Source organism: Tachypleus tridentatus, chromosome 6, assembly GCF_004210375.1.
Source record: "Tachypleus tridentatus isolate NWPU-2018 chromosome 6, ASM421037v1, whole genome shotgun sequence".
NCBI lineage: Eukaryota > Metazoa > Arthropoda > Merostomata > Xiphosura > Limulidae > Tachypleus > Tachypleus tridentatus.
Genome location: NC_134830.1, coordinates 126,983,070 through 127,006,263, shown reverse-complemented (window position 1 = coordinate 127,006,263; position 23,194 = coordinate 126,983,070). Strand labels below are relative to the sequence as shown.

The following is a 23,194-nucleotide window of genomic DNA, read 5'->3' as shown; positions in this document are numbered from 1 at the left end:
ATAGCTTCTCAAGACGAACTATAAGCTTTAATTTAAACTCAGCGAAATGGACTCAGCTACTTAATATATGTTCATTGCAGTTAATAAAAGACATTTAAAAGAACCGCACATTTTAAGTTTAACAAATAATTCAATTTTTTTATTATTGTCAAATTCTGATATTTCAAAGTGAATTTTAAAATGTGATCTGAAATTTACAGAACAATACGATATAAAGTGTCATACTTTACTAATGAATATTTTTTTGAATTGTTATTTTTACAGGAAAGCGCCATTAGGTGTGAATATTATCTTGTTTAATTTTTAAAGGAAAGGTGGAAAGTACGCCTGGCTTTAAATTATTTTCGTTTTTCGCTGGTGTATAAAAGTTTAAATTGTGGTACCAAACGTTTTCATGAACCGATCAAGTTGTGTTTTTGAATAAGGTAAATTAAGATAATCTGTGCTATTGCTGGGTATAGGGACTAATAATACTATGTATTTATTTAAAAGTTGTACCCCTCTGAATTATTATTTATTAAGTAGCACTAAAGTTACTGGATTAGTAAGTAGTTATAGTATTATGCCTCATCTTTTTCGTTTTTTGCCGTTCGACATTTCAAGCGTTGTCGAAGACTGTTGAGATGTGCCTACATCATGCTCACACTGAACGGACTTTTTAAAGTGTTTTTACCGCAATTTGCAAGGCATCGTAGCTGTAGTCCGTGTAGGATATTCGTTGTTTCTTTTTGCCTCCCTTTGTTTAAAAATTACCCTTGGTGGTATATTTTAATGGGTAATTAAAGGTATGAAAGCCGAAACGCAGAAACAGTATACAGGTAACGAGGTCGGGATTTGTGGTGAACGTTTGCTTTCTATGTATGAGAAGTCAATGTTAAAATATGTATAAACGTTTGTGAAAGTAGCCCAGAAATTTAATAAAGGTTATATAGGCACAAAGTATTCAGTTTTGAGTGTGAACAATTAAGATTTATGCTACATTAAAATGTGAGAAGAAAGGGAAGTTGTGAATTCCTAATATTTCTATATTTTGTTTTTCATGATTATTGAGAATGTACATATGAGAGACACTTAATGTTGTTATTATTCCATTTGCTTTATTTTTCTAAGGAACTACTCATCTTTAACATTTTGGGGCAACATGGAACCTGTTGGTCTATCTTGGTTAATCTTTCTTCTAAATTAAAACTTAATAAGTATAAAACCTTAAAGTGTACCCTTATCATTCATATGCATATCAAGCTTTCTCTTAAACTAACTTAAATTTACATCCCTTTACAATATCTAAAGGTGATCCATTCCAAATGCCAACTACCCTGTTAGAAAAATAAACTGTCTTAGCTTCTGATGACTCCTGCCAAAATTTATACTTGTACCTCTTACTCCTATTATACTTGCTGTTATGCATGAACATAAATAATGCATCAACACTGTCAATTTTCTTTACAGCCTTAAACAATACAATTGAATCTCTCCTAACTCTTCATTTTTTAAGGAGAAAACAATTTGAGCAATCTCAACACCTCCATCTCAAGCACCATTCTAATAACCATTCTCTGGAACCTTTCTAGTAAATTGATGTCTTTCCTAAGGTGAGAAACCCAATGCTGAAAACAATACTCCAAATGCAAACTAACCAGTGACATCTACAAGGAAATTATCACATCTATGGACTTTTATTCAGTATTTTTTTAGATACAACTTACAATCCTATTTACCCTACCACTATTAATGGCACACTGTTTGAATGGCTGTAGATACTGATCGGGTATCACACCAAGATCCCTTATTTTGTGATACTACTAAGGTTATTCTCATCCAAATTATACTTATAATTCAAATAATAACTCTCATGCATTACCTTGTATTTATTATAATTAAAATCCTATTTGCTATTTATTTGCTGACCTCGCCAAATCCTTTTGTAAAGCAGCACAGTCCAATTCACAGATAGCAAAACCCAAGACCTTAATATTATCAGCAAATTTAAGTAATTTATTGACCATTTCTTTCCCCATGCCACTGATGTAAATAGGAAAGAACTAAGGTTCTAAGACTGAATCCTGAGGTATTGTACTTGTGAGATTAATGCATTTTGTTTGAACTCTATTTGTAATGATCCTCTGCTTTCTTCCATCAAGCTGCTCTCCTATCCAGTTTGATAACTTATCTCCCACACCTACAAAAAATGTATTTTATTTTTTACAAGCATTTTACATGGCACTCAACAAATGCCTTCTGAAAATCTTGATACACCAAATGTATATACTCTTACCCTCATCTCCATAAGTAGTAACCTTTTAAAAGATTTGTAAAGCAAGTTTTTCCATCAGTGAGATCATGTTAACAATCTAATAAAATTCTAAGTTTTCTAAACTGATTTTGCAAAGCATTTTTTATTAGACATTCCAAAACTTTTTACCACAACTGATGTAAGACTTATGGGTCGGTAGTTAAATGAGAGAATTTTTATTACTTATGTCAAAGACAGCTGTTACATTAGCTAACTTCCAATCCTCTAGTATCTGCCAACTATTCAAGGACTGACAAAAAATAGTAGCAAGTAGCTAACATATCTAATCTTTAACCTCCTTCAAAACCCTTGAGGAAATATCTGGCTTAGGAGCCTTATCATTAATTAAACTTCCCAATTTTTTCTTAACTGGCCCAGTGTTAATGCAATCATCTGGTTTGATCTTGTTTCCATCTATCATCTGTTCAAGATGTGAAATACTGTTTAAACCTTTGTTAGTGAAACCCAAATAATAATCAAAACTTAACTCGACCATCTCATAATCTTTAGCTACAAGGCTTTCTTTACTATCTTAACACTTGATTTAGCCATAATGTATTTAAAGAAGTCTTTATCAGCTAACCTTTTCTTACACATGGTATTTTATGTCCAAATTTCCTGTTTCAAAACTTTCTTAATATTCTATAATGTTCTGAAACTCCTGTCTTACCAGTCGATTTCTTAAATTTATCATGCTTTTCTTATTGTTCTCTCACCAACGGATATCACACACAATTTGACCCATTGCTGTAGATGAGTGGCTTTGGGGTGCCCCCCTAGGGTCATTCAACTGGACAAGAGTCAACTAAGTGTCAGTTTTGGGCATTCTCAATGAAAGTTATAGACATTACTTCTGATGCTGGTGTTTGGGTATAGTGTTCATAAAGCCATGACATTGCTGCAGTGGCATTGTAGTGTGTCTTCTTATAGGACTCCATAGTGGATGGGATCAGTGGGCACTGAATTATTTTTATTTCTTTTCAGATTCCCCACATTCAAATAAAAATGAAATAATGTAAAAACAGCTCATTGGTAAATGATCTTGTCTTGACTGAACAGCAGTCTTCACCTTCTTCTACACACATATCTCATTTTTTCACACTAATTTAGGGCATGTCTCCTTTGTTTTATTTAGAAGGGATTAAGAGGGGCTTGCTGTCAGTCAAGAAGCTACATCCTGAGAATATCTTAGCAGAAACATCTACACCAAAACACACTAAATTTGAGGGCCTTTGGGATTTGAAGAACATCATTCAGTAAGAGATTCTCACTGGTTTTTCCACCCAAGGAGTTTTTGCAGTGATGTGTATCTTAATTTGTAAGGACTGAATTATGCTTCCTTTTAATGTTCTAATTTTGACATTTATACCACCACATCCACCTGCTGCTGTCACAGCAGGTTATCTTATTTGTAAGGTATGGCCATGTATTCCCAACTCCAATAGATTTACCATTGTACATTTATTTTAGTGCCTACAGTTGTTTCTGTATAGTTTTCTTTTTTCTTGTGACAAGTATTCTTGACTGTGTATTGTGCAAGTCTTGCCTGTTCTTGAAATTTATGGAGAGTTCTTGAAAGTGAGAATCAACAGTATTTGTTTATGAAAACATGCTAGATCATTGTTGAAAATTCTAGCAACTTGCATGGTTGGTATATGAAAACTGACGCCAAGAGACAAATGGTATTATTATTATTGGTCAGCCACAGTCAGTGTGCTATAGGCCTAGGAAGCTGTAATTGTGGTTAATACTTATTAATTGGAAAACTACAGAATTTGACCAGGAATGTTTATAGATTTTGGACATTACAAACCATTCAACTTTAGTGATTTACAATGAGATTAAGATATCAGCTGTTAGTGAAGTCATAATTATGGATGATTTTAATTTCAGGAATTTTTTCATTAATTATAGGCCCATTAGTCTTGCATCAGTTGTAAAAAAAGCCATGGAAAACTAATGAAAGATGCTTTCAAAGCCATTTAACAAAGTTTAGAATTTTATTGGATAGTCAACATGGTTTCACTAAGGGAAAATCTCAACATACAAATCTTCCTATATATGGTATGTTACCTCTTCTGACATAAGGAGCTATTCTCATTTAATACTATCCTGTATATGCAAAAAGAACTTTGATGCATATCATTAGCTTTCTGTCTTTCTTCCATTGGAATTTATTGATTCCAATGCATTCTTATCCATTCTAACTAACTGACTATCACTTCTTGTTTGGCAGTACTAGTGTTCAGACTATTTTTCACTTATAATTTAATAGCTTCAATTCTAAAGTGAAATTTTTTTCATTTATTTTTTATTATATTGCCAATACCTTTTCCTTAAATTAATTTCCCAGTCATTACATTTATCTCGCATGTACATTTGTCTATCAAACAGTCTTGTTTGATTTATATTTTTGTGACCAATTCTGAGACTCGTGTTACCATTTCAGATACCATATCTTCTATAAGCACTCTTTCACAGGCTGCAGGTGAATGTGACTTACTTTTTAATTATACCTGTAGTTATTGGATTAGAGATTGACTGTTATGAGTCAATCACTGTTTTCTGAACTTGCTCCATTTCCTCCTGAACACATTGAACCTGTGTTCAAAAACATTAAGTGCCATGTTTTTAATTTGGTTGCAATTTGGCTTCCCTGTCCAGAAAAATCTGTCCGATGGAGTGGTCTCAATCCTCTTGTTTCCCAATGGCTTTGCCTTTAGCAGGGTACTCTTCACACAGATGCTTTTGCCACATCCCTTAACCACAAAATACCCGTGTTTTGGTTTTAGGTCTCTCACCCTTTTTCTCTGGCTCTTGATGCTTTCAGAATTTCACCAACAATTACCAATATGTTTATCCTTCCATTTGATTTCTTCACTGGGTGATTTTGATCATCCATACCACTCTAAATTAAGTCCTGAATGCTTCTTATTGGCTGGCTCAGCCTTAGTTTCCATGACTTCTCCCCAACTTCATCTTACCTGTCCATTTACCTCTTCTTCTATCTCCTTTCCTTCTTTATCAAACTTGATCACAGGTGCTTCATTGAGTCCTTCATGTCCTCTGTCTTTACACCTGGTTTTAGTGAGGAGATTCAGCTTGCCCCCAATAAATGGCTTCATTTCTGGCTTGTTAAATTTGTCCTTTCTCCATGGAAGTTTCTCAACATAAAGGATGTTTTCCACAATTGGCCTATAAGTTTAGGGATTCCACTGTTCAACCCACTGATTTTTGTATTGCAGAATTTTTTACTTGGCTTTTCAATCACAGGTCTTCTGTTTTTTCAATCTTGGCTTTTCAGGTAGCTTTGTTCCACACCTTTCATTTTCCAAGATACCATAGGGTATTTAAATCTTCTACCCTTTCCCTTTCATGTGTTCCTTCCAGATTCATCATCTATTGCAGCAGGCTACCCTTCTGGACAAGGATGTTGATGTGCTCCTTCATTGCCTCACTTTGCCTCTTTTTGAATCACTTTTCACATGCTCCTTGTTTCACATTTTCTTTAAGATTTATTTCCTTCTTCCAACCTGCAGGCATAGGAGGTCTGTTTTTTTTCCATTGATGTTTCACATACTGTTCATCACCCCGTATATATTATCCTTTATCTGGATCATTCTTTCATTCCTGAAACTTTGGTGGCTTGGGAGGATATCCCCTCCTTTTAGCTAATTTCCCTTCTTTCCATTTCACACCTTCATTTTAGGCCTGATCCAGATAGACTTCTATATATTGTACATGCTTTACACTATTATATTGGCTGCACAATTTCTTTAAATGGCACCCACTCCCACCTCTTTATTTCTAAGCAGCCTTCTTATGTTCAAGATCTTTCTCATTCCACCCTCACCAGTTGGGTTCAGCTTTTATTCCCATTGGCTTACTCCTCTTCATTGTCTTCCTCCTGTATTTTGTTGCAGGTGTATTCTTATCAAATTTGACATCTTACATTTTCTCTGGCATCTCATCTGTTAGAGGAAAATTTTTTCCTAATACATTTATCTTTCATTATTTGCATAGGATAGTGGTTTCTTCCACTTGTAACTTCTTAAGACTTTGACTGGATAAGTAATCTTTTATTATTTAGTTTCTTTTCAGATAGTTTATTTACATTTTCATTATTACTCATTGTTTGGATCCTGTTCTGTGGCTAGTAGTTAATGAATATCAACCTTTCAAATCCACACTGTCAAGCTATGTTGACTTCCATATTATATTTCCATGGCCATGCAACACACACTGCAGATGTTGGACTTCAACAAGATTGCTTGTAGGTTTATCCTAATAGAATTGCTTTATAAGTTCGCTTATTCAAGACCATATACATCTGTGAGCTACATGGGTAAAACAGAAGGGGACAGCTGTTCATTCATGCCAGTCCTTATATTGAATAAATTAGTATGGTCTGTTTTTAAAAATAACTTTTCATGGTCACTCATTGCAATATTGGGTGTTATCACTCCTCTGGATTCTCCACTGCATTTATCCCTCTTTCTTTTAGTGGAGTTTGAAAGGCCATAAACAGGAAACAGATGAATACTTTGACAGACACCATGGTTCACAATATATATACGTATAAATGTGTGTATGTGTGTGTATTTATAAAAGATAAGAATTTATAGATTTAAAATTTACAAGAATTAATATTTTGCATTTCTCTGGATGAAACTTTAGTTACCAAATATAAGAATGTATCTCAGGATGGTAGGTATGGGTATTAACACTTTTACCAAAATATAGCAGAGAACAATGTTTTGACATTCTTAGGTCATTATAAGGTCGAAATGTTCTTTGTTATATTTTGGTAAACGTGTTAATACCCATACTAGCTATCCTAAGATACATTTTCACTTCAAGTAGGTTTTTTTGTCATTACAAATGTAAGAATTTTTATTCGTACATTACAATGTTTTTGCATGTTACTACAGCCATTAATATCATTTAAATTCTTGAAAATCTTACTATCATTAGCAAAGACATGCATATCTGAATTGTTTATAGTATCTAGCAAGGAATTGATATAAATAATACTTCCTTGGTACATCCACATAGTTAGAATTTATTTTTTATGACAGCTTGTTTTCTATCAAACAAGAATGATGTAATTCATCTTAGAACATTGTCACTTATCCCATTAAATTTCAATTTATTCAATTGTCTCTAGATGAAACAATAATCAGTGATGACGAGAAACCCACTTGTTGAGAAATTTATATGCAAAAACGGCTCGTTTGGGCTGAGAAAACACTTTACATAGAAGAGCGAACAACGTTTTCGACCTTCTTCGGTCATCGTCAGGTTCACAAAGAAAGAGGTAACTGACCGGAAGCTGACCACTTTATTCCTACCTACGTAAAACCGACTCACGCACACCACAAATATACGGCATCCCCAAACCTCATAAACCAGATTGTCCATTACGACCAATAATGTCCACATATGAATCGTTTAATTACAACCTTGGTAAATACATAGCATGGGCATTCTCCAAATATGTAACATCAGCCAGCTCATTTATCAAAGACTCTTTTAATTTCAAGTCTAATCTAAATCAACTTAATCATAAAGCCTTAATGGCCAGTTTCGATGTTATATCCCTCTTTACAGAAGTTCCAACCACTGAAGCCTGCAAGATAGCCTTAGAACTCTATATCCGAGACCCTAACCCAACTATAGAAATTCCCAGTAACCAGTTAGCAACCCTCATAGAATTCACCACGATAAAGACAAACTTCATGTTCAACAACCAAAACTATATACAAACAAACGGCCTAAGCATGGGCAACTCAGTATCACCAGTTCTAGCCAATATTTTTATGACACAAGTTGAAACACAAGCAATTAACACAGCATTACATCCACCACTATACTGGTATAGATATGTAGATGACACGGTTGCGGGATTCAAATCTACAGAACACATACTTAATTTTTTCAATCACATTAACTCTATACATCCCAACATCAACTTCACATGTGAACAGGAAGAAAACAATCAAATATCATTTCTTAACCTCAAAATTACAAGAACTGATACACAATTTCAAACAGAAATCCACCGAAAAATCACCCATACTGGACTATACATTCCTTGGGACTCAGCACATGAAACAAAACAAAACTCAACATACTAAGAAACCAAATAAACACAGCCATAAAACTATGCTCACCAGATAAAATTAACGATGAATTAGACAAAATAAAACAATACTTCACCAACATCAATAAGTTTCCTCCACAAACCGTAGAAAACATTATATGCACACACCTAGACAGAAAGCAAAATCAACCAACTAAAGTAAATACAGGTCACGAATCAAAAAACCACGAAACCATATACTGCTGTATACCATATATTCCGACATCAGCAAACAAATAACCAACATTTGGCAAAATTAGTAACAAAATATGACATTCCAATTAATACCAAATTTATTCAAAACCCGCACAAAACTGAGGTCTATACTATGTAAAAACTACACTGACAAACACCACACCAACATTATTTATAAAATACAATGTGATAACTGCCACGACTTCTATATTGGAGAAACAAGTAGAAAAATGGAAACCAGATTCAAAGAACATAAAAAGTCACCTTCACACGTTTTTGAACACTGCAAGTCAAATAAACACAACATAACCATAGAAAACACTCAAATACTAAATAAGGAAACAAACATAAACAAACGTAAAATTAAAGAAGTCTTACTTATACAACAACTTAAACCCAAAATAAACCAATATAAAGGAACGCCTTTATACCTATATTAATATAATAAATAAAATTATATATTCAAACATCTAATACCGCCCTCTACATTTCGACACACAGTTACACAACCCCTTTCAAACATGTGGTCAGCTTCCGGTCAGTTACCTCTTTCTTTGTGAACCTGACGATGACCGAAGAAGGTCGAAACGTTGTTCGCTCTTCTATGTAAAGTGTTTTCTCAGCCCAAACGAGCCGTTTTTGCATATAAATTGTCTCTAGAGTTTACATTGTCAAAGGCCTTCATAAAATCAAGTTAGACTGTATAACATGCTGATCATTATCCAACACTTGACACCAATATTTCATCATGTATAATAACTGTAAAGTTGTAGTTTTTTGTTGAATAATTTATTTCTTTTAAAATACTTCTTTCAGATTACCTCTTCTGTGATCTAAACATCTACCTACGTCTGCTGTGTGTGGTGACCCGTGAAAGGAAGGAGAGGATCCTGGTGGTTGAGGGGTCCAACCTTAACACACCACTTTGGCCTTGAATTCCTGTAGATGAGTGGATTTGGGGTGGCTCCCTGTGGGTCAGTCGGCTGGTCCACTTGGGGTAGGGTCAACCAAGTGCCAGTGTTGAATGTTATCAACAGGTGTTGTGGACATTGTATCTAATGCTGGTGTTTAGGTATAGTGCTCATGAAACCCTGGTGTTGCTGCAGTGTTTTTGTTTGGCACTGTAGTGCATCCCCTTCTTAGGGTTCCATGGTGGGTGGGATCAGTGGCCTCTGAAATGTTTCTTTTTTGTGTATCCTCCAAATAAAAACTTAAAATAGTGAAAAAACAGTCTATAGGTAAATGACCACGTATTGCAGATTCTGAGCAGCAATCTCCAACATCTGTAACACCTCATTTTCTTGTACTGCATTCTCTTTCAGAAAGAAATTTAGGGCAAATGCCTCCCTTTTTCATTCAGAAGAGACTAAAGGGACTTGCTGGCTCTCCAAAGTCAGTAAAGAAGCTTAGATCTGGTAACATATTGGTGGAAACATCCACATCTCAACACAGTGAACTCCTCTTGCATTCAAAGATGATTGGGGATATACTTATTGAGGTTACACCTCATGTTACTTTGAATTCATCAAGATGAGTTATTGTTTAGAGGGATTTGAAGAACATTTTGAGTTGAAGGTTCTCGCTGGTTTGTCCATCCAAGGCGTTTCTGCAGTGATGCGTATCTCCACTCGCAAAGATGGAATTATAATGCCAACCAATGTCCTCATTCTGACATTTACATCACCACATCCACGTGCCACCATCAAGGCAAGATATCTTAATTGTAGAATACAGCCATACATTCCAAACCCTCAGATGTTTCTAGTGTCAGCTGTTTGGTCACTTGAAGACATCATGCTGTGGTTCCTTGGTGTGTGCTTGTTATGATGGCATGGACCATGATGCCTGTGGGTGTGAAATGGACCCTCATTGCATCAATTGCAATGGCTCTCACCTGTTCTACTTTCTTTCTTGCCCTAAATGGTTGGAAAAAAAAAGTGCAACATTTTAAAACGATTCATAAAATTACTTATCCTGAGGCTCGAAAGTTGCTGTCCATCACTTCATCTCTGATGTATGCTGCTGCACTTCATTCCACTACTACAGAGGGAGTACAGACAGATCTCTCTGTGTCTCCAAAAAAGCTGTTCTCAAATGAAAAGTCTTCTGACCTCCATGGGTAAAAAGTTAATATATCAACTTCAACATCCATCTCTGTCCCTTACATTCCAGTAAATCCCAAGATCCACTTCCTATGGGTCTGGGTGCAGGCAATACCTCGGGTACATCTTCTTTTCCCACCCCAAGATGCAAAACGATCATTTGTTCATATTCTTGGTCATTGGAATCTTCTTCCAACAGCAAAGACATACTCAACAGACCCAGGGCAGGATCCATGGAGGTCGATAAACCTCCTTTGAATAAAGACTGTAAAGAAAAAAGACATGGTCGTAAACAGAAGGGTTCTCCATCCAATTCACCTACACATAAATAAAAATGGCCACTTTGATACAGTGGAATTGTTAAGGTTTACGTTCTAATCTGGATGACGTTAAAACACTGATTGCTTCCTAACATTCTGTATGTCTTTCCTGACAGGAAACATTTCTGAAATCTGCCGATACAGTCACCTTTTGGCAGTTTTCTTTGTACAGAAATGACAGGCTTGTGTGATGGGTGAGTGCATGGAAGGGTGGCACTGTTGGTTTATCAACATGTGCCCACCCTGTCTTTGCCACTCAACACACCCTTGGAGGCCATAGCCATCTGTGTTTCCTTTGGTCATACCATCACTGTTTGTTCTTTGTACTTGTCTCCTGAAGAAACTTATGATCAGTCAGGCCTTGATGCTCTTATTGAACAGTTGCTAATCTTCCTTTTTAATCCTGGAGGACTTTAATGAACATCATCCTCTCTGGAGAAGTGCTGATATTAAGATAGGAGGGGTTGCTCCATAGAGCATATGATCTCTGATCACAACCTTTCTCCTTTCAGTACTGGTTCTTCTACTTATTTTCATGCACCTAGTCATTTTTTACTCCTATTGATCTCTAAATTTGCTCCCCTTCACTATTTTTCTTGGAGGGTTGACAATAATCTATGAAGCAATGATAATTTTCCTATAATTTTGAGAGAGACTGGCCATGGTTGATGCTACTCAACCTGCATGTCCAGGTGGAAGCTAGATCAAGCAAACTGGCCATCTTTCAACTTGATCCTGCCATTGTCTGTAAGCCATCAATAGACAACTGAATGGCAGCAGTAACTGACTATATTATACAAGCAGCTGCTCAGTGTGTTCCTAAAACCTTGACATTTTTTCCATGATATCCTCGTTCATGGTGGAATTCTGCCTTCCACATGGCACAGAAGGCTCAAAAACAGGCCTGGGATACTTTTCATAGGTGCCCCACATTCTCGCACCTCCTCGCTTTTCAGCAGGCCTGTGCACATACTTGGTGGGTAAGACGTCAAAGCCACAAGGAATCTTGGATTAAGTTCACAACCAGCATATCTTCTACTGCCAGTTCCAAAGTGATATGGGACAAGATTTGAAAGGTCAGTGAGCAATATAATTTTACTTCCCTCTCGATCTTGGTCTCTGATGGCCAGGAAGTAACTGATACTTGGAGCATTGCCAATACTCTAGGTGAAAGCTTTTGTTAGGTATCTAGCACTTCTGCTTCTTCCTCCACTCTCTTAGCCATCAAGTCTTGGGCAGAGTGATCATATCTTTCCTTTCAAGGTGATCATCCCTTTACACTGGGGGAACTCAAACTGGCCCTTTATTGGTCTCCCAGTACATTGGTTGGACCTGATGATGTACACTATGAAATGCTGAGCCATCTATCTCCTGCTTCTCTTGCTATATTTCTGATTGTTTTTAACCAGATCTGACTATTTTTCCTGATGCCTGGCACCAAGCTATTGCCCTACTTTTCTTTAAGCCTGGTAAGGATCCTAAGATTCTTTCAAACTACCATCCAATTGCTTTGACGAGCTGTCTCAATAAGAACTTAGAGAAGATGGTTGATGCTCATCTTGATTGGTTCCTCGAATCAACTTTCTCTCATTCACTTAGTGTGGGTTCCAATGACATCGCTTCACCATGGACCACCTGATTTGACTTCAAACATCAATCAGAGAAGCCTTTCTCAAATGACAACATCTTGTATTAATATTCTTTGACATTGAGAAGGCTTATGAAACAATTTGGAGGTATGGTATATTGTGAGACCTCCATATATATAGGTTACATGGTCATTTGCCCATTTTTATTAACAATTTTTTAATGGACAGGAGATTCCAAGTTCACATTGGTTTGACACTTTTCCGTTCTTTTCTACAGGAACTTGGAGTCCATCAGGGCTGTGTTTTGAGTGTCACACTTTTCAGTATAAAGATTAATGCCATCACTGAGCAACTCCTCCTTACTGTTGCAAATAGGCTCTATTTTGACAACTTTTACATCTCATGTCAGTCGTCGAACATGAGGTATATTGAGTGGTAGCTACAGACTGTTCTCAATCATTTATTGAAGTGAACCTAATCAAATGGCTTTAGCTTCTCTCTCTCTAAAACTGTTTGTATTTACTTTTGCCACCAATCAGATATTCATTCTGATCCTGAACTCTGTATCAGTGAAGTTGTGGTCCTTGAGACAAAGTTCTTGGAGCTTATCTTTGATCGTAAGCTGACATCTGTACCACACATCAAGCAGCTGCAGGTCAAATGTACAAGAGCACTGAACATCCTCTGTGTCCTCTGTTCCACCACTTTGGGGGTGGATTGATGTTCTATGCTAAAGATATATTGTTTTCACATTTGATCAAAACTTAACTATGGATCACTGGTCTATGGCTCTGCCAGGAAATAGGCCAAAAGATACTTCACCCCATTTATCATCAAGGACTTTAGCTTTGCACTGAAGCTTTATGCACATCCCCAATTCAGAGCTTATACATACAGTCTCATGAACCTTCTTTGCATCTCTGCCATTTGCAACTGTCTCTACTAGAGGGTGTTTGGAAAGTCACTGTGCAGTTTTGTAATCATATGTTATTGTGTTTCAGATTTTGATCCCAATATGGTTTTAACAACTGAAGAACGTGTATGGCTCATCGAACACGTATTCCGAGAAGGTGGTAGACACACAGATGTGGTGCAACAGCGATTTGCTGAAAAATTCCCAGATACACCTGTTACACATAGCAATGATGTTCGTAACCTTGTTGATAAGATTTGGGAAACAGGATCAGTGGATGATACCAAATTCTGTGGAAGGCTAGCAAAGCTATCAGTGGAGAAACTGTTGGATATTTCTGACAGTGTGATGCAGAGTCCATCAAAATCATTATGAAAGTTAGCTTAGCAACATGATTTTGGTCTTGGAACTGCTCATAAGGCTGTCAGAAAGAAATTAAAGCTTTTCCCATACAAAATAATGGCGGTACAAGAACTGGAAGCAACTGATAATGAAAAACGAATATGCTATTGCAGATGATTTAATCGATTTATCGAAGTGAATACAGCTAATGTGTTGGATGTGACCTTTTTCACTGACGAAACATGGTTCCATCTCTTGGGTTACGTTAATTCACAAAATTCAAGATTGTGGTCAACCAATAATTCTCACAGTTTGCACGAAACACCCCTACATGATTTCAAGGTTGGTATGTGGGTTGCAATTTCCAGATGTCACATTGTTGGCCCTGTTTTCTTTATGAACACAATAAACAACAAGTGCTATTGTTTGGAGATTCTTCACACCTTCATTGGTCAAATGACAAGTGATGAAATCAATTATTCATGGTTTCAACAGGATGGTGCTACTGCCCACACATCTCACAGATCTATGCGGTTATTAAAGGAATGTTTTGGAGACCACATTATTTCCAAAGACGTGTGGCCCCCACACTCACCAGATCTTAATCCACCAGACTTTTATCCATGGGGAGCAGCAAAATCTATAGTGTATTGAGATTGTCTGTGTACGCTGGATGACTTGAAAGCAGCGATAACAGCATTCATTCAGTCTGTTTCAAGCTAGCAACTGAGAGCAGTGTTTAGAAACAAAATAAGAAGGATCCAAACCTTTATTGATGCCAATGGGGGCACTTTCAACATTGTTTATAATTTTCATTCATATTAACCCCTTGTATTCTACATTGAAACATGTCTGTTAATAAATATACTCTTCAAAAAAAGAAACGCAAAAGGCAAAATATGAGACAAATTGTTAACAAGTTTATTCTGGGTAGTTCTGTATGACATGTGTGAAACTTTGCACATTCGCTGCTGAACATCCAAAGTCTGCAAAGGCGAAGTCCACGCTCACTAGGTGAAGTTTAACGTCACTCAACGTCAATAACAAGTATGCCCCCTGTGAGCATTAATAACTGCTTGGCATCTCCTGCCCATGGAAGCGATGAGATGACGAATCACATCCTGTGGAATGGCTGTCCACTCAGCCTGCAAAGCTGCTGCAAGCTGAGGTAGAGTCTGAGGTTGAGGTTGTCGCCGTTGCAGACGTCGGTCCAACTTGTCCCAAAGATGTTTGATGGGGTTTAAATCTGGTGATCTGGAGGGCCGGGGAAGAACGTTGATGTTGTGGTGTCTCAAGAAGACAGTGGTGAGTCGGGCTGTGTGAGGATGGGCATTGTCATGTTGAAAAACGTTGTTGACGTTCACCATAATGGTTTGCACATTGGGCCTAAGAATCTCGTAGACGGTTGCGTTCGGTCTGATCGGAAATCCTACGCAGCCCTGGTATGGTTGAGGCAGTAGACATCGCAGTGGTGGTCCTATCCCGAAGGTGACGTAACCGGATGTAGCTATCTTGCGTGGTCACACGAGGTCTGCCAGATCGTGGATGGCCATGAGTCGATCCATGTTGTTGGTGATGATTCCATAGCATTGTGATGGTGCTTGGGTGGACATTCACAGCTCTGGCAACATCTGATCGAGATTCGCCTGCTTCCAAGCGACCAATGGCGTTGTGCTTCAGTCAGTCTTGGCGTAACTGTATTGCATGTTAGTGGCTTAACACTGAGCTATGGAAACCGAGAACTTGTTTTATAGGGATTTTGCACATGTTGCACTTGCAGAACATGCAGATTTCTCAAACAAATTTATTGGACACTCGTTTTGGCGAAAAATCCGATGTTTTCCTCCATTTTCAAAGTGCACAACTTTTATTGTCATTGTGGTCTGACAATCAGTGCCTTAACATGTGTAACATCACTTACTCTGAGCTTGTAATGTTATTACATATATTTCTCTTTAAAATAACAAAAATATCCCTTTATATATTAGTGCACAGTGAATTTCCAAACACCTGGAATATGTTTCAAAACTTTGTTCCTTACCAAAGCCTCTCACCTGGGGTTGTGTTTTCCTTCCTAAGTGGGCCATGCTTTTTCAGAATAGACGATCTGCTATTGCTCTTTTTGGCCTTTAAATCGAGGAGCAATTGGTTGAATTGGGCCTGTCCTTGAATAAAATTGCTGTATCCACTGGTCAGTCTGTCCCACCATGGCTTTTTATAGTCCCAAAATGTGACCTATTTTTAAGTTATTTGAGAAAAGCAGTCACTCCTGATTAGAAATACTGTCTGTTGTTTGCTGAACATCTTTTGAACCATCCTTCTATTCCTATTTATACAGATGGTTCAAAGTCAGGTCTTGTGGGCTCTTCCATCATTTGTTGTTGTTTGGTGGTTGGACACAGAATCCCCTCTACAGCTTCTGTGCTTACTGCTGAATTGTACACCATTTCTCTTGCCCTGGATTACATAGAAGCTAAGCAGTACTCAAACTGCACTATTTATACTGACTCACTTAGTTCTCTACTGGCCATGGAATTGCTTCATGTCAGTTCTTGCCCTGTTCTTGCCAATATTGAAAACGGAATGGCCCATTTTTCTTTAACATCTACTTCTATCCAGTTTTTCTGGATACTGGGCCACGTTGGTACACACATGAAAGAGCTTGCTAACACTGCAGCTAAATCTATCTGTTCTGGCACTATCATTGTTGGGCATGTTCCATACATGGACTATGGTCCTGTATTCAAGGCCCAGCTCCATGCCAGCTGGCAGTCGACTTGTAGTGAGCAATGTGAAAATAAACTTTTCCAATTAAAACCCTATATTGGATGTTGCCCATCTTGCTTCTATAAGGATTGGAAAGAGGAAGTTGTCCTAACTAGACTACGCATTGGTCACAGTTTTTTAACTCATCATTTTCTTTTATCTGGAACTGTTGCACAAATGTGTAGTCTGTGTGACACTCAGGTCACAATAAGCCACATTTTACTTTCTTGTCATTACGGCTGTGAGTGATGGCACCACTTTTACTTCTGTACATACAAAAAGCTTCAATTCAATTCGACAAAATTTTTGTATTCATGTTTCAACATCAACATTTAACAAATATTATGTATAAATATAATGATACCTTGTTTTCTTTTTTTCTTTGATTTCAGCTGTGGTTTCTTTTATTTTCAAAATATTTCAAACAACAATTAACTCGCATGTAATTTCCTGAAAAACAAAAACCTTACACTAAATATAATTTCTATGGGCTTTCTTGACTTATTTAAGCCTGATATATGCATTATAAGTTTATTGAAACTGTACACTTGTCACTTTCTGAACATGTATTTGGATGTTTCTGTACATTCAGTTAAATTTACCTTCATTACAATGTTACATGTACTTTGTAATAATTTAGCTTCATGTGTTTCATAGACTGCTTTAGTTATCTTTTAGTTGCTTTGTTCTGTATTGCGGATTTTATTATTCATTTTTGTGTCTTTGTTCCATCTCACAAAACTGGGTCATATACTTAAATGCTCATAACTGTTTCACAGTTACTTTATTTTTTACTTTACATGTAATTTTATTAAATAAGTTTTGTATACCTAAGTTTGTTTGCCTGTCCATATAAAAATTAAGAACAAAAATAGATTAGGATTTGTCAACTTAGCATAATACCTGCGAGGGAGCTTGGCTCAAATAACATGTATGAATATTATAGAATAAGGGAAATTCAAGCAAAGGGCATGAAACTACCACAAATGTTTTGCTAGGCATGAATGGTTGAATATAATTACATTATTATGCCTTATTTTTCATTCTTTCATTTTACTGATTATATTTTCAGTTTGCTAACTATTATCCATAGGAGTGCTTGTGTTTGTTTCTTTTTTGTTGATTAATTTTTCATATAATTTTATCCCATTATTCACTGAAGTTTTATCATTTAATTTGGATTCAAACTTAGTTAATCTAGACGCATTGTGTTCAAACATTTTTTTTGTAGTGTCATGTTCAATTTTGACAGATTGAATTAATGCAATGGTTTCCATGACTTATTTGTTGCATGTATTACAAAACCACTGAATTTGATTTTCTGCTGCCTCAGTAGCTTCGTGTGTTGAAGTGCTGATGCCTTTAAACTTTGCATGGTACCACCTGTGTTATTTTTTCAATGATCAATAATACCAGAATTTGTCTCATTTGTTTTTTTATATTCATTTGAATAAATTATTCAGTTTATCATGACTATTAGTTTAAGTGTCACTTTTCAATAGTTTACTGTATTTTTTTGTATTCATTTGATAGTTGTTCCTTTGTTCATTTTTCTGTGACTGTTTTGTGTGCTACTTTTGTAATTGTAACATTTTCTACCTCAACCCAAATTCATCTGTCTCAGTACACTTATGTCTTGAACAAGGGAACAACTCTTTCTATAACAGTTACCTCCTTTATGTTTAATTTGCATTTATTAAAATTTTCTGCTACCTCACTCTGAGGCTACAGTGAGACATGTTGGCTTACTCATCATTTAGTTTGATCAGTTGAGCACAACTGATTCTTCAGTGATACTAATTATCAACAAAACAAATGGTTTTATAATGTAATAATAATAATAATAATAATGTGCCTCCCAGTTTTAAACATAATTAACAAATTTGTTAAACAGTTAATATTGAGTACTTTGTCATAGTAAATGGGGTCTGATAAGTCTGTCTGTCTTTGATTTTTGGCATAATAATTCCTTGGAAGACCCTTGACCTAGTACACTAAGGGGGTGTAACAGGTTTTATTCTCCTTTATCCTGGCTTCAGCTTGGAAATTCTTAAATTCCTTTTGCTGTATTTCAGTTTGAATATAATCAACATTCTTATGTCTTTCTTCAGTAATGGTTTTTATAACTTATGCAATTTATTAAATCATCTTACTTTAATTCCATTAACTATACATCTGCAATACAAGGTGTTTGTGTGGTGACAAATAAGAAAATATTTCAAGTTGAAATTAGTTTTCATTAGTAAATGATAGGAAGTACTCCAAAACTGTGATGACTTGGCTACAATTTTGGTAAACTGCCAGTGTATTTTTCAGTACATTTATGATGTCTGAATTATAGTTGTCACAAACAACATGGAATTTGATAAAAACGGTATGTGAAAAAGTGTGCTTGCCATAAGTTTACTCTATGATGTCTTACTGCATTCACCTCATTCTGTCTTCTTTGACAGTTTATGATTTTGTATGTGTATTTGTATCCCAAGTCTTTTAATATTTGTAGTTTTTGTATTTCATTGCATTGTAATGTTTATTTGCTCCTACTTCAGTCCATCTTCCTTGACAAGTCTGCATTATGGTTAGGTGTATATGTCTTTATCCCAAGCCTTAAAACATTTACAGTTTTTATAATTTCTGCTAATTATCTTGCCAATGAATACACAAACTGGCTTTTTGAGCTTTGTAAGTCGCTATATTCATCATGTTTTTTTCATTGATGTTAAACAGTTCCTTTTTTTTTTTAAGTGCTAGGATATGTTTTATAGTTGGTATAAAAATAATGCAAAAGTGTAACAGATATTTGGTAATATTAGTAAATATTTAATTCAATTAAACATATATACTGAAACTTGTTTATTTCTGAATATAAGTATTAAATGATTTTTTTTTATTTCCTTTCCAGTATCAATATCTAATCAGATACGGTTATTGATGGTTGAGGGTGGTGAAAATACTCAGAGGAAGGCAGAAATAATTCCCTTTAAAAACTGTTTTCAAGATGCATGAGCAACTAAACTGTTTTAAAAGAAAAAACAGGATATTTAACACTTTTAAAAAGTATTCTTAAAGAAATAGGGGTACTGTTTATTGAAAATTTGTTTACTGTTTCACTTGGTGTGTAATACACATAAAGAATATCAATGCAGCAGGTTGGAGGAAAAAGTACTTTGAGTGAAGAACAGAAGAAGAAAATAGAAGATAACAGACTGAGAGCATTACAGAAACGAGCTGAAAGACAACTGATTAAGTTACCTGTATTAATAAGGCAAGATAATGTACCATCTTATAAAACTACATCTGTTTGTAATAATCCTCATAACATACAACCTTACAACAATACTTGTATTGAAAGCAAATGCCTTCAAAGGCAAGTAAAATTATCAATAGATACAAGCAATATTAGGAATGTTGTTCCATTAAGAGCTGGCAATATTGAAGATAATCTGAATGATTTCAGTCCTATTGAAAAGAAGTCAACATTTTATAATAACAGAAAATATCAAATTCAGAATACTGTTGGCAAATCTTCTATGAGAAACACTAAAGCAGAATCATCTTATTCTAATTCCAGTAACTCTAAACCTGCAATACAAGGTGCTTGTGTGCTGATAAATAGGAAAAGATTTCAAGTTGAAGTAGGTTTTCATCAGCAGATGATAGAGGTATTCAAAGCTATACCCAGTAAGGTATATGATGCCAAAGAACGGAAATGGAATTTTGCAGTAGAAGACCATGATAAACTAATACAAGGTGTCATTCCATTGTTTCCAAATGTAATAATTTCTCCCTTACCACAGTGTATTCTTAAGGTTTTTCAAAAGGCTTCTGATGAATGTGAAATTCCTTCAGTAGATCTCTCAAATCTTGATCTTAAACTTCAGAATTCTTTGCTACCATTTCAAAGAAAAGGAGTCAGTTTTGGAATATATAAAGGGGGGAAGACTATTGATTGCTGATGATATGGGACTAGGAAAGACCATTCAAGCAATAGGCATTGCTGATTATTATAAGAATGAATGGCCTTTGCTTGTTGTGGCTCCTTCTTCAGTCCGTTATTCTTGGGTTGAGGCCTTCCATACATGGTTACCATCTTTGGATTCTCAAGAAATAAATGTTGTCAATTCTTCAAAAGAGTCTGTGTCTGGGAGTAAAGTTGTGATCATGAGCTATGATATCCTAACCAGAAAAGTGAAATGTATTCAAGATAAAAAATTTCAAGTCATTATAATGGATGAGAGTCATTTCTTGAAAAACTTCAAATCTGCTCGTACTCGAGCAGCACTTGTTGTAATGAAAACTTGTAAAAGACTTATCTTACTTTCAGGGACGCCTGCACTTTCTCGGCCAATGGAACTTTATACTCAGATATCTGCAATAAATAACAAAGTTTTTCCAAATTATACAGATTTTGGAATTCGGTACTGTAATGGAAAAATTATGCCATGGGGTTGGGACTTCACTGGATCTTCCCATATGACAGAACTGCAACTGTTGCTTGAAGAAACTGTAATGATTCGACGTTTAAAAGCTGAAGTGATCACACAGCTTCCAGCTAAACGGCGTCAAATGGTTCTTTTAGATCCATCTGTTGTGCATTCTCGTAAAAAAGATTCTTGAATTCATGTCAAAGGAGATGAGTCGTTCAAATTTACGTGGAATGGAGCGTCGAGGAATGCTTTTACAGTATTTCAGGGAAACTGGTTTTGCAAAGTTGTCAGCTATATGTGATTACATTAAAGATTTACTTGAAGCTGAGAAAAAGTTTTTATGCTTTGGTCATCATCAGTCTGTGTTGGATGCTATCTGTAAGAGTATAAAAGAAAAGGGTATTCAGTATATACGTATTGATGGATCGACATCGTCAGAAACTCGCAAACAGCTATGTGACAAATTTCAATTTAATGATACAGTGCGTGTGGCAGTTTTGAGTATTACTGCTGCTAATTCTGGTATTAATTTAACAGCTGCACATCTGGTGATATTTGCTGAACTGTTTTGGAATCCTGGTATTCTCACACAGGCAGAAGACAGAGCTCATCGTATTGGTCAACAAGATTCCGTCGTGGTTCAGTACCTTGTTGCTCAAGGTACAGCTGATGACCACATCTGGCCCCTTGTTCAAAAAAAGCTAGAAACCCTAAACAAAGCAGGACTTAGCAAAGACAATTTCTCTGATACTGACACAACTAGGGTTAAAAGTCTTTGTCAGTCTTCACTAGATGATTTTTTAGAAGATCTTAGTGAGGATCAGGTGTTCTTGGATGAATTTATTCTGTCTCAAAAAAATCCTTCAAAAGATGTGTCAGTGCAAAATTACTAAAAATGTTCTCAGTAGTGCACAACTAAGGTTTTAAGATTTGTATCCTCAATATTTGTATGTTCTGGTATCTATTGAATCAAAGAGAGAAAAAAAATTTTTTTGCATGAGAATAGTGCTTAATTTCCTTTGAGTTTTTAATTTTTCACAAAAAGGGAATGAAGAGTAAGTCAGTATCAATAAAATTTATTTTTTTTCCATTGTTTTGATTAATGTATTTACAAATAAATGGAATATTTCTAAAAATAGCTTTCACATTTTACATTTTTAGTTTGAAATAAATGTCTCAGCTTTTTTTTTTTTTATTAGAATGTTCTAAATGTTGATCATATTGCTATGCTTATGGTAAACTGCAAGTGTTTTGACCAGCACATTTATGTTTAAATTAGTTGTCACAAATCATGTTAAATACAGGGTAGGTAGTTCTTCTCTTTGAATATTTATTGAAAATGATACAAGACTGTGATGGATGGAATTATCACTTATTGAAAATTCTTAGTATTTTTTTTATATTTACCAGTGAAATAAATACATGATACAAATGTAACCAATAATATTATAAAACTATTTAACACCAGAAGCAAAATAGTTATTGAGTGACAAATAAAGTAGCCTTTATGTCTGATATATTTCAAAGCAAGCATATATACTGATAGAAAACAGTTTCAGATTGATTACAACATCTTTTCAATAAACTTTGTAGTATGAAACATTTTGTGTGTTAAGTAGACCACTTGGTACATTTTGGATCTCTTTCTTCCCCAATTTTAACAATTGAAATACATAGAGTACCCTAAAAAAAAAAAAAAAAAAAAGCCTTTTTTTGTTGAATGGGACATATATTGCCTGAAGTTTATATAGTCATTAAAATAAAAGCAAGCATAATTTATTTTTTAATTTGTACATTTATGTATCAGTTTTTAAGATGTTTGTTCTCCTTCAGTTCTCATCTTATTAAAGAATGAAAATGATTATATTTCATTGTTTACTTCAAGTTTAATAGTAATAAACAGTAACATGCTGCAACTTACTTTTAACTGCCTTGACTGCTTATTCCTTTTACTTGCATCAAACCTTCAAGTTAACTCGATTGCTGTTAATTAAATCTTTAGCCACAATGTATATGTAAAAACATACAAAGTATACATGCACTAAAATTGGTGCCATTTATAGTAGGTTACGTACACAAAAATATAAGCATTATCATCATGCTAA

General features: G+C 35.4%; 1 protein-coding gene across 1 annotated transcript; it reads left to right on the top strand.

Moving 5' to 3' along the window:
• Positions 1-269: 269 nt before the first annotated feature.
• On the top strand, positions 270-23,007 carry Marcal1 (SWI/SNF-related matrix-associated actin-dependent regulator of chromatin subfamily A-like protein 1). Its single transcript, XM_076507727.1, is given in 4 exon segments — positions 270-425; positions 19,565-20,588; positions 20,590-21,276; positions 21,278-23,007. Coding segments are annotated over 3 exon segments (2,178 nt in total). The 5' UTR covers positions 270-425; positions 19,565-19,802; the 3' UTR covers positions 21,983-23,007.
• Positions 23,008-23,194: the final 187 nt, after the last annotated feature.